This window comes from Panthera leo, chromosome A1, assembly GCF_018350215.1.
Source record: "Panthera leo isolate Ple1 chromosome A1, P.leo_Ple1_pat1.1, whole genome shotgun sequence".
In the NCBI taxonomy this organism is placed as follows: Eukaryota; Metazoa; Chordata; class Mammalia; order Carnivora; family Felidae; genus Panthera; species Panthera leo.
In genome coordinates this window covers 17,887,730-17,901,004 of record NC_056679.1, presented here as the reverse complement: position 1 = coordinate 17,901,004, position 13,275 = coordinate 17,887,730, and the positions used below count along the sequence as shown (strand labels likewise).

At 38.7% G+C, this 13,275-nt stretch overlaps 1 protein-coding gene across 9 annotated transcripts in view; it reads right to left on the bottom strand.

Moving 5' to 3' along the window:
- The window catches only part of COG6 (component of oligomeric golgi complex 6), a 129,827-nt gene that overhangs the window by 60,576 nt on the left and 55,976 nt on the right, over positions 1-13,275 (bottom strand). For 6 of the 9 annotated variants that reach the window (XM_042905363.1, XM_042905297.1, XM_042905150.1 and 3 more), the window contains exons 14-18: positions 10,477-10,608; positions 9,984-10,151; positions 6,822-6,929; positions 5,525-5,578; positions 2,423-2,502 (exon numbers count right to left, since the gene is read on the bottom strand). In XM_042905363.1, coding sequence (XP_042761297.1) covers positions 2,423-2,502; positions 5,525-5,578; positions 6,822-6,929; positions 9,984-10,151; positions 10,477-10,608 — 542 coding nt within the window. Of the gene's footprint in view, positions 1-74; positions 895-2,164; positions 2,337-2,422; positions 2,503-5,524; positions 5,579-6,821; positions 6,930-9,983; positions 10,152-10,476; positions 10,609-13,275 lie in introns of those variants that run through there. The other 3 variants (XM_042905082.1, XM_042905500.1, XM_042905431.1) reach the window with 3 other exon arrangements.

Below are 13,275 nucleotides of genomic sequence, written 5' to 3'. Positions count from 1 at the left end.
ATCATGACCTGACCTGAAGCTGGACACTTAACCAACTGAGCCACCCAGACGCCCCTCTGTAACTTTACTTCTAACTCTTATTAAAGCTTAGGAATGGGTGGGGGGGGGGAGTCTGTTAGGAGGTATCCCTGAGTCTAGGGACATAAACTTTTAAAGTTTTGATGGAAGTTGTCAAATTGCCCTCTAAAAAGATTGTACTAATTTATACTCTCGCCAACAGCATATGAAAATACCCATTTTCCCAGACCCTTTCAATTAGCATATAACAAACGCCTTACTGTCAGCAATCTGATGGACAGATATTCTCACTGCTGTTTTAATTTGCATTTTTTGATAATTATTATGTTCTATTTATTTGCCATTTGCATTTCTTCTGTGAACTGTCCAAACACACAGTGCCTATTTTTCTACTGTTTTGTCCTGATTTGTGGTGTTTTGTTTGCTATTAAGGATACTATATTAAGGATACTTTGTTACACAAATTGAAAATACTGCTCCACATTACGGTTTTTATTTTAACTTGGTTTATATTGTTGTTTTCTGTAAAAACAAAACCGAGACACAAACTTTAAAGTGTCATGTAGCCAAATTTGTTCCAATTTCTCCTTTATGGCATCTGCTCTACCTGCCATCCTTTATAAAACACATTAAAACTTCCCGCCATTCAGCATATTATGAAAAGAATAACGGTACGTTTTACATTTAGTGACGTCCCAAACGGCGCAACATTCAAATACTAAGATTGAAACGTGGTTAAATCTAAAGAACTACAGGTATTCGGTTAAGAAAAATAATTTAAGAAACACACACAAACAATCTGAGACACGGCATAATGGATTTTCTTTTATAATCTCTCGGGTCTTTAGAATTCCAGGTAAGTAGACAGTATGAGATCTTTTAGGATGATAAAATATAAAAGTAAAAAAAAAAATTAAAATCATTAGCTACACCTAAAATGATCAAATTTCCCAACTTTATGTCTGAGAAAAACTGATCTATCCCCTTGCCAGTCAATTCTAGTTGGCCAGTCTAATTCAAATTTTCCTGCGTGTTAAGTCAGAAGCCACCTCCTTGCTCTATTCACTGCTGCGGACGTGCCCTCCAGGACAACAGGAAACAAGTGTGCCTTCTCTGCCCTACAGCTCCCCTTCTGGTAACTGGAGTATTTTCTTCAAGTTCAATAGTTCGTTCCTTACCGTACTTTTTCATATAAATATTTGTGGGGCACCTGGGTGGCTCAGTCAGTTAAGGGCTGGACCAGCTCAGGTCACGATCTCACAGTTCGTGAGCTCGTGCCCTGCCATCAGGCTCTGTGCTGACAGCTCAGAGCCTGGAGCCTGCTTCGGAGTCTGTGTCCCCTTCTCTCTCTGCCCCTCCCCCGCTCATGCTCTCTCTTCTCTCTCTCTCTCAAAAATAATAAATATTTAAAAAATATTAAAATAAAATAAATATTTGTTCACATGTCTAACTGACCCAACAGACTATGATCTCCCCGAAGACAGTGCAAATGTCCTTCAAATCTTAATCCTTAGTGCCTGTTACACAGAAAGCATTTAATACACAGCAGGGCGAATGGAAAGGAAAAAAAAAAAATGTTTAAAATTGTCTAATTTCCTACTTCCACGCAACTTAAATTTGTCAATATTTTCCTTATAATCAGGAAGGTCAGACAATATGATCCCTCTGTTTCTTCTAACCGTAACATTCTGAGATATTACTGTATAGTTCTTTGTCTTGAACACATTCCTGGTAAATAGGTGATACTGAAAAATTACAAAATATACCTAACAGATCCAAACAGTCTGTACAGCAGCTCATCTGCACGGCACAATTAATATACTATTGAGCTTCCACATTTTCAATGTCATTCTGACATGTTTATTACTTTGGTATTATGGCTATATACTTCCATTATAGTCACATCAGTTTTTTTTTTCAACGTTTTTTTTTTTTTTTTTTTTATTTATTTTTGGGACAGAGAGAGACAGAGCATGAACGGGGGAGGGGCAGAGAGAGAGGGAGACACAGAATCGGAAACAGGCTCCAGGCTCCGAGCCATCAGCCCAGAACCTGACGCGGGGCTCGAACTCACAGACCGCGAGATCGTGACCTGGCTGAAGTCAGACGCTTAACTGACTGCGCCACCCAGGCGCCCCAATCACATCAGTTTTAAGAATCATTCACTAAGTAGAGATTTTGGAGCCGCCTACATGTAAGCAGTAAGTATGAGCAGGGTCGGGTCAGATCTCTTAGGGTGGCCGAGGCGTGAAAAAAGGCTGGTAACCATAAATCTTCAATCTATATTCTTCAATCTAGGAGAACGTCAATCTCCTATTCTTGAAATTTTTTTCTGAGAAATGTGCTTGCTGTTTTGAAACATATGTGAATCTTAACCAACTAGTTGAGACAGAAACACACTTACTTCACTGTGGCACTTAGGAGAAAGTTCAGCTGTGGCATTAACAGGCTGTCTGGGGCTGACAGGTAACGATCAAACTGAACCTAAATGAAACAGAGAAAGAGCAAAACATAAAGTGCGTACATCTGCTAACGGACATCTCAAATATAACCAGCTCATTTAAGGGTTAAATCTTAGGAAATATACCATAGTACAAATAACGACTTCTTTGTGATCAAATGAGTTATTTCTTCAACATTCTAACTAAAATTCCCTAAAAGTGTAAACTTCATTTTTTAAAAATATTTATTTTTGAGACACAGAGAGAGAGAGAGAGAGCAAGTGAGCGAGTGGGGGAGGTGCAGAGAGAGAGGAGGACAGAGGATATGAAGTTGGCTCCATGCTAACAGCAGTGAGCCCAATGCGGGGCTCAAACTCACAAACCACGAGATCCTGACCTGAGCCAAAGTCAGACGTTCAACTGACTGAGCCACCCAGGCGCTCCACAAGTGTCGACTTCTTAAAGTAGTTAATATCAGCATAGCTGCTTTGAAAATTCTAAATCCAAGTGGTTCATCTTAATCTCCCTCAACGAACTTTTGAATAAAAAATACTAACAAGAAGTAAAGTGATCAGATTTCAAGTCTACCTTACTTCCTTAAATCCACTGTATGTTAATTATTCATTTACTTATTCCTTCAACTGATATTTATCGAGTACCTACTATTAGGAAGGTAGTATATTAGGTAAAGTATATATAGTGGTGAGCCAAAGAGGACAGTCCCTAGCTTCAGAGAGCTACGGCCTACTGAGAAAGATGGTAAGTAAGTAATGAGGTAAATAAATATATAATTACAAACTGTGTTGGATGCTATGAAGGAAAAAAACAAAGTAGTACAAAAGTGTAAATCAGGAGGATGGACCTAGCTTCTGTGTTTGGCTAAAGAATCTGAGGAAAGGAAATCTGAAGTGAGATCTTAGAGATGAAAAGAGATTAAGTAAGTGTGTGCAGTGAGGGTTCGGGGGTTGCATGGATGGGACAGCACGAAGACTTGAAGTGAGAAAGAGAATGGCGAACAGAAATCAGTTCGTATAGGTCTCGTATGCTTTCTTACAGGATTTTAATTCTCATTGGGAAGGCATGAGGAAGCCATTGAAGGAGGGGAATAATCTGATTCAAGTTTTAAGAAACTAAGTCTGGCTGCAGCAAGAAGGAAATGGAAGGCAGATGCAAGGACACTAAATGGGCAGCTACCGCGGCACCTTAGACTACAAGGACAATAACATGGCAGACAGAAGAGGAGATATTTGAGAGAACTGGACAGCAAGATCAGCAGCATCTGGTTAGTGACAGGACGGAAGGGCACGACTCTCAGATCTGGATCTGTGCCATTTAATTCACAGCATTATTACAATTCATAACTGTATTCTTTTCACACTTATCTAGTTGTGTAACAGCTATACCCCTTACTAGATCATGTCTATTTTCATCCCAATTCTTAGCATAATGCCTAGAAAACAGAGGACAATGTTGAAATAATAATGGACAGAAGCTCTTACTGCTTTCTGAGTTAAGAACACTTGGAGGAGGACCTGGGGGTGGGGGACAGAGTTCGAGCCTGGGGTATGCCGAACTGAAGTGCCCTGAAGCATTCCAGTGAAGGCAGCAGGCAGTTACCACACACAAGACAAGATTCTGTTTCGTTAGAGAGACATAAAATCTTCAACTCAATTGTTATTCAAGTTTAAGACCACGCACAAAAGAACTTGCAACGGGGTTTAAATGTATTTTGTGGGTTTATATTATGGACTGGATATGTGTCGGTGGGGAGAGAAAGACAGGGAGGAAACACACTGAGTGAGTGCGAAGATGACTGATCTGTGGGTAGAGCTATGTCCTCATTTTGGGGGGCAAATACCTTGGAGTGAGACCACTAGGTAGTATGGTGAGTGTATATTTAACTTCCTAAGAAGCTTATCTTTTTTTTAAGTTTATTTATTTTGAGAGAGAGAGTGCACACGCGCACGTGTGCAAGTGGAGGAGTAGCAGAGAGGGAGAGAGGGAGAGAGGGAATCCCAAGCAGGGTCTGGGCTGCCAGTGCAGAGCCTGACGCTGGGGCTCAATCCCACAAACCGTGAGACCACGACCTGAGCCGAGATCAAGAGTCAGATGCTTAACCGACTGACCACTCAGGCACCCAGAAAGTCACCTTTTTGAAATAATCTAAAATGTATTCATTTCCATTTATCTTTACTTAAACTTTTTAGAATGAGATGTTTTGAAAGGTTTTGCTGTGATGTTTGATGAACAGAAGTTATGACTGTTACTTCTCTTTCTCTAGTCTTTTGTCATGATGTAACGTTTCTTTATTTAGTAGTTGAGAGTGTAAGTACTAGGTTGAATGGGGTGTTCGGAGGTTTAGAGTTAATACACGAAAAACACTTGGCACGCGCAACAAATGTTGCTGGCTGGTGTTATTCATCACTGTTATTACTACTGCTAGCGTTATTAGTATATAGCTTCCAAAGAACATCATCCGACAAGGGCTACATGAGTGTCACGTGATTGGTGGACATACATACGTGCAAAGTCTATACTTAAGACATGGAAACACACTCCGGGAAGCGGCACACGGGCAGAGAGGGATGTGCAAGCAAGCTCTTCACTTGAAAAGAAGGTAATAAAGTGGAGGTTCGAGGAGTCTCACGCTCCAGAGTAATTCGTTATTTTAAGACTGGACTCTGATTTCAGTGATCTCAGAGAGAAATCAAGAACTGTAAAGACTAATAGCAGGAAGTCTTGAATGATATACAGCCCAACTTCTTCGTGTCTGTCATTCCCGTTTCTCTATGACATTAGGAGTAAAACTCTGAAAATGAAGAAAACCTGAACAGGGATGATGAGGTTATGAGGGTGTAGTGGAATATTAGCACAAATGGATGTCGTGTTCGGACCTTAGTTAAAGGAAACGTATGTGCAATCATTATCCTTAAACCCCCTCTGGATAAAGTATGTATCAAGAGACAAAATTACCACCGAGACAAAACTATCACACAGGAAAAAATTAATAGTGTTCCATAAGGAAACCTATGCTGAAATGCTTGATTTTATTCTTATTCACTTACCATTGCAGCCTTCAGTGCCACGGAATCTAGGTTGGGCAAATTAGCTAAAGAGCCCTAGAAAAAAACAAAAACAAAAACAGCAAAAACAAGATGTAAAAAAGGTGCTATAGTTTCCGTTCACTTATGAAATACAGTCTATTCATAGATTCCCCAAATTTGGAAATTCGGCTCATTTCCAAAGAACTCAAGTGTCATCTCTTCAACCTCAGTGAGAGCAGGGACTATGGCTTGTTCATTTTTGTGTAACTAGCACGAAAGCACGTAATCATATTTGTCGGAGGGAGTGACAGCACAAGCTTATCAACAACAGGAACACCAGGATATTTCAGATTGACTTATAAGCAAGCAAATAGGCGAGGAAGCATTTAGGAAATGGCAGCAAGATATGGAGGCTTGAAGTCTCACCCTGACAATTTGAGATAGTATCAAACGGCAGCAGAATTGATTCTTCTCTGGTAGAAATCTGCTTGCTGCTTTATCAAAATAACAAATTTGGAGCTGGTGATTTTTGAAAGCTTCATTTAAGAGTTCCTGGACTATAAAATATGTTTCATGTTAATGCTACTTAAACGAGTTCTTTGCGGGGTGTGCCTGGCTGGTGCACGTTGGTACAGTGTGTGACTCCTGATCTCAGGGTCATGGGTTTGAGCCCCGTGGTGGGCATGCAGCCTACTTAATAAGATAAAACAAAATCTTTAAAAAAATGAGTTCTTAGCTTTCTAAAGAAAGATGCTTACATGAATTTCTCAGGTTCCCCCACTCCCTTCTCTATTTCCACTGCAGTTCTATAACTTAACAAGATCTTATGTTGGTCTCAGAAGTATTTACCTTTCCAAAGTAACAGACCAAGATTTGCTAAGTTAAAAAGGGGATGACTACATTTACACAGCAATCTATGCATTCAATTAACCCATAGTGATACAGGACTCTGAAAAATTTACCAGTATGAATATCCTTTATACAATTTATAATACTGATTTTTGTATATTTTCATTACTTTTAACCAAAATTATCCATAGTAAGAAGTATAGTTAATACTTAGGGGCACTCTACTACAGTCTCGGGTAGTCATCTAAGAACTGTACATATGTTACCTCACTTAATCTTCAGAACAACCTACGATACAGATATTATCATTACCCCAATTCCACAGCTGAGGAAACAGATACAGAGAGATAAGTCACTTTCCCAGTGAGAATAGCTAGTAAGCGGCAGAGCCAAGGTTCAGTTAGAGGCTAGCTCTAGACCCCATACTCTAAATGCGTATTTCTCTAACCTGGAACACCCATGTGCTTACCTGCTCAGGTTTATGTTGCTGCACGGTGTTATAGATATAACTCAAGCCGGCTCTAGTTAAAACATAAGAAGCCTGCTCATTGATAAGTGTGTCCAAATGTGCTTCAATCTAAAAGAAAACCCAGCAGAAAGAAAATATTTTAAAAGAGGAATAAGACTGCAGAGAGTCTTCATCACGGACTTGCTCCTTGCAGCGGCCATGAGTTCCAGACCATGAGGCACATGGGCCACTTCTGTGACAAAATCTTTTCCTTCCCCCAAAGAGGAAGTCCTCCTACAAAAGGGAGAGAAAGTCTCATTTTAAAAATGAGAACTGAAAGGATTTCAGTACTAGCCACTAGTCAAACAAATTGAGTCTCTTGTTAGCTCTTTTAAAAGATGGCAATAAACAAAACACAAACAAACAGGAAACATTAAAAGATAACAACAATATAAAATACTTAGGAAGACTTCTGGGAAGATGAAGGCCTGATGTTCCTGACCTCCACATTCCCCTACCTTCCCAACTTACTGGACTGACTCAACCAATCAAATGTGCCCTATGGAGATGCCTGGAGGCAACAGGTTTCTCCCGGGGAGAAAGCAGGTTTCTACCAGGGGGGAGTTGAGAACCCAGCAGAAGGTTGGCCAAAGATTTCAGGTTTAGGAACTGTCCACGAAGACTTGACTAGCAGATGTGAGTTGTATGTGCTCACCTGCTTTGTATTATCCTCGGGGAAGCCATCTAATGCTAATGGGGGCAGAATCCACAGAAGTGGACTACCCTGATGGGCTGAAGTATCCCTTAGTGGGAAGAAGTCTTCTGCCCCCTTACTTTTACCAGTACAGGCCTGAGACTTTGGAGATCTTCCTTCTTCTCCTGACCAGCAAGTTCCCTCGGCTTTGCCAGTCTGTTTGCCGGGGCACAGTAACGCTACCCATTGTGCTGTTACCATCTGAATGCTTCTGTTGTCCGAGTAACTCCAGTTTGCTGCTGAGGCCCTCCCCCTAAAAAACTTCCAACTAACTTAAAAAAGGGGAGTATGTTCTAAGAGAAAGCCCATCGGAATGATTAGAAGGAGTAACTTTTCCGGAGGCAACCCTATTAAAAGACGCAGAGTACTTTATTTTTTTCTCTAAAGTAAATGTCCAAGAAAGTACAATTAGAGGCCTTAGACACTAGACTTACTGGAAATAAAAAAACAAAAAACAAAACAAAGATGTGCAAATATAAACATTTAATGAAAGAGCTAAGAATCAAATTAGCATCTGAAGAAGAATGGAAGAAAAGTAACATAGTAACATCAAAGAAAGATTAAATAAAGAGATATGAAAAGATATGAAAAGAGAGATTCTGGAGATAAAACCAATAAAGGCAGAAACTTCAGAATATAAAATATAACATTTTTATAATTCTATAATTATAAAATAGAAAATAGAAAAAATAGAAAATAGAAAGTTCAGAATATACAAAGAAAAGTGATAATTAACTAGATAATAGAAAACTATATTGAGCAAAATAAAGGGTTGAATCTTCAGACTGAAATGGCTCTGCAAAATCCAAATGGGGAAAGAGACATACCAAAAAATACCCTGAGGAACTAACTATCTGAACTCAAAGGAAAATCCTTACGAGCTTCCAGATGGACAGAGTAAGTTACCACAAAGAAAAGAGAATCAGACTAGCCTGGACTCCTTACTTGAAACACTGGAAGAAGGTAAGTCAGAGTAGAAGAAAATTAATAGACCATTGATAGAAAAGGTATGAAAAACCAAAAATTGTTTATGCAACAAGATAAAATTTCTTTGGAGGGCCTAAATAAACCATGCCTTCCAGTACCCGCATCATTGTACAATCCTCTCTCAGAGCTCCGGGCTGGCCCACGCAGCTAGCACTGGCCAACAGCCTATCACCAAGCATGAAGTTAAGTGCAGGCTTCATAAGCACTTACACACTGGGGCTTGTCCCCTTGGAAAGCAAAACATGACCAGGGAATATTTAAGGAACACAGGTAACTGGTGATAAAACAGACCGACGAACACCTGATATACCTGAACAGCTTGAGAAAAGATGTAGACAAATGGCAGGGTTTAGGGGTTGAATCAGTGATAAATACAGTAAAAACCAATGAATTTTTTTAAAAAAAGATTTTTAAAAATTTTTATTTGAGAAAGTGAGAGAAGGGCAAAGGGAGAGAGACAGAGAGAGACAGAGAGAGAGAGGGAGAGACAGACAGAGAGAGAGAGAGAGAGAGAGAGAGAATCTTAAGCAGGCTCCATGCTCAGCATGGAGCCCGACATGGGGCTTGATCCCACGACCCCGGGATCATGACCTGAGCCAAAATCAAGAGTCAAATGTTCAACTGACTGAGCCACCCAGGTGCTCCTTAAAAAAAGAATTTTATTAATTCCACAAAGAACAGTAATTATTTAAGAAAGGAAAATTAATCATACCTCATTATATTTCTTTTAAAAGAAGGAATTAGAAATTAGAAAATATCACAAGTTTAGATTTATCAAAACTCATGCTTTAGAAAACCCCCAAAGTTCACAAATAAATTTTTACTATAGACACTGCCATATTACTTATATACTTGTAATAACACAGAACAGTCAGCATTTTTTCTTCAAAACATTATATATACCAAAAGTCACTATTTCAAAATCAGAAGCCAAGTATCTGGTAAATTTTATAAATGGCTTAGCCACTTTACAAACTCTTAAATGATACTATTTGGCTTATAGGACTAGAGTCATTGGTATAACAAATTGTAATGTTTTGCCTAACACTGGTTTACACATAGATAAAAATATATCTGTCCTCTGTAACACCTTCTGCACTAGCTAGCAAGCTTGGAAAATATAGCATATTATTCACAGTTCAGCAACTGAAATCTGCATGCAGAATTGCTGTTCCAATCGATAAGAAAAGCTTCATTCTATCATCACATACTATGGTTTGAATAAAATATCACACTCATTACATATTCTGGCTTCCCAAAACAAAACTGAAACACCAAGTATGTGTGCGCGTTGTGTGAGTGAGTGTGTGTATGTATTTCCATCAGACTATACCCAAGAATTTATTGAAATTAGGTCGCCGAAATTGGACTAAAGCCAGTAACTGAGATCAGATGAAAAAAGGCTCCATCACAGTGAGCGGGCATCTTATGACAAAATTTACCTGAAACTGTAGCATTTCTAGTCGTCTGTCAGTGAACTCAAACAGAGCTAGTGTCGTCTTCATCATATAGAGTGAATTGACCATGAAAGTGGCCATGTCAGCTGTGCCTAAATTGCTGGCAGATACGGTACACATCTGGAGGAGAGGATCTAAGACACATGATAAAACCTGTAAGTGAAAAATAAAATAAAATCTATTTTTTATTCCCCAATCAGTGACACAGGCCTGGGTTAATAGTACTTCAGAAAGAATGACAAACTAATTGGAAGGGGAGCAACTTATAAGATTAAATGGTATAGTAATCATCATGTTTTTTACAATGGGCATCACTGAATAAAGTACGTTTTAAATTAAAGAGAGCTGATCTAATACGTGAAAGAAAAAAATCAATGAGAGGGACTGTTACAATGCACGGGTTGTAAAATGCCAGAATTTCAACAGAATGTATAACAGAGGAGCAATAAATAATCATTAAGAATGATTTACAACATACTTGCACAAAGTCAGCTTGACGGGCATCTAACGGTACAACTGAAGAATCGTGAGATGCCAGAACTTCACGCAACAATGCGAGTGTCTGATTTAATGCAGAGCTTGGTCCAAGATCAGGTGGTGGGAGTTCAACCTAAAATAAAGGGTGGCTTCATCCACTGCTTACATTTTCCACTAAATTTTAATGTATAAATAAATACAATTCACAGTAAAACAATACATGTAAAAGATGTAAAGATTTGGCCAGCATTACAAAATCTAGAATTGATCCATAGCTTATACTAATAAGCATAAAGCGACACCAAAGGTTTTTGTTGTATTATCACGGAATTAATATATTCTTCTCACAATTAGAAGTAAAGGATTTATACTTCTAAAATTCGAAAGTTACAAGAAAACTCAGTAGTCTTTGATGTAGAATTATATTTTTATGCAGATTTGAAATGGCCTGTTTTGGGTTTTTGTTTTTTTGTTTTTTTAGCCCAAGTCATTAGAAAAAGGCAATCTATAAACCAACACTCCTCCAACGATAATATAGTTGAGAATCATCATCCACCCTCAGGCCCAAATCTCAGAAATGTGGCTCAATATGCATAGGTTTGGGGACTAGGAATCCATCTTTCAATAAGCACCACAGGTGATATCCAGATCAGTCTATGGGCTACACACTTCAGAGAAACACAGTGCCCACGATTCTACACGGTGTAACACTGCCACTGAAATCTTTAGCACTGAAGTTAAAGATTAGTTTCACACTTTAGATTACCAATCACTAGTTGTGTGGTCCTGGGTAAGTTCTTTAACTTCTCAGAATTTCAGAGGGATTCTTTAAGGATTAGTGGGATTGTTGCATATAAACTATTGGGTACTAGGGGCGCCTGGGTGGCTCAGTCGGTAAGGCGGCCGACTTCGGCTCAGGTCATGATCTCGCGGTCCGTGAGTTCAAGCCCCGCGTCGGGCTCTGTGCTGACAGCTCAGAGCCTGGAGCTTGTTTCAGATGCTGTGTCTCCCTCTCTCTGACCCTCCCCCGTTCATGCTCTATCTCTCTCTGTCTCAAAAATAAACGTTAAAAAAAATTTTTAAAACAAAAAAAAATAAAAATAAAAAAAATAAACTGTTGGGTACTATAAACTGGAAGGTATGCCAAGTTCATTCTCTCTACTTGCTGGCATCATGATATCCAAGAAGATGTGCTGGTGAATTTTTGTTGAGTACTTATAATAATATAGTCAGATCTTATCTAAAAAATATGATACTCAGAAGTCTATGTAAGAGACTATAGCCTTGTGTCAGACAGAAAAGTATAAGAATTTTTAAATATCTGGATTTATATGTAGAATGTTTTATATAGAAAAGTTAATACATAAGTGACAGCAGCAGGAATATCAAAGTATGGACCTCTGAAAATCTTCCCTCTTTCATAAAACAACAAAACCAAAAAATTATAAGACATGCAAAGAAACAAAAATATATGGTCCATGCACAGAAAAAATAGTCAATGGGAACTTCCCCTGAGGAAGCCTGGACACTGGAGTTACTACACAAAAATTCTGAATTGACTATTGTATTTTATCTTAAACTTTATTTATTTATTTTGAGAGAGAGAGAGAGACAGAGAGCACAGCAGGTAAGGGGCAGAGAGAAGGAAAGACAGAATCCCAAGCTTGTGGGGCTCAAACCTACAAACCGTGAGATCATGACCCGAGCTGAGATCAAGAGTCAGATGTCCAACCAACTGAGCCACTCAGCACCTCAAAATTGGCGATTTTAAGAAAGGGAACCAGGTTAATGAACTAAAGGGAAGTATGAGAACAATGTCTCATCAAATAGAGAATATTTACAAAGAAATAAAAATGATAAAAAGAAATAATTGAATAGAAATTTTGTAGTTGAAAGTAACTAAAATGAAAAATTCACTCTAGGGATTCGATAGCACATCTGAGTAGGCAGAATAAGTAATCAGTGAACTTGAAGATAGGTCAATTAAAATTATCCAGGTTGAGGGACAGAAAGAAAAACAAATGAAAGAAAATTCACAAAGCCTCAGAGACCTATGGAACACCATCAACATTAAGTACAATGTGGTTCTCTTAGAAGGAGAGAGGAGTGCAGAAAAAATATTTGAAGAGCTAATGACAAAGATTTCACAAATGCGATTAAAACAAAACATTAATCTAAGCATCTAAGAAGCTCACAAACTCCACAAGGAATAAACTTACAGTTTCACACTAAGACACATCACACAAAATGTCAAAAGACAAAGAGAGAATCTGGAAGCAGTAAGAGAAGTAAGTGATTATGACAAAGGATTCTCATAAGAATAACAGCTGATTTCTCATCAGAAAACATGGAGGCCGGAAGGCGCTGGATAGCATATTCAAGGGCTGCAAGAAAGACCGTCAAGACAGAATTCTGTACTCAGTAAAAGTACTCTTCAAGAATGAAGGAAAACAAAGATTCTTCACCAGTAAACCTGTTCCACAAGAAATATGGGGAATCCTGGGGTGCCTGTGTGGCTCAGTCGGTCAAGTGTCCGACTTCGGCTCAGGTCATGATCTTGCGGTTTGTGAGTTGAAGCCCCGCGTCAGGGGGGGGGGGTATAAATAAAGTATAAAAATTCCTTTATTTAGAAATAACACTAATTAGTCATCATTACCATCAGTTTAAAAACATTCTGGATATCTTTTTAAATTGGGTGTATGAATAGAAAATACTTTTATAAAGATGGCTTCATATTCTGGAGTTTTTCTTAATTCAGTTTGAATTTAACAGAAAAAAAGGAAGCAAAACTGAAGGAGGT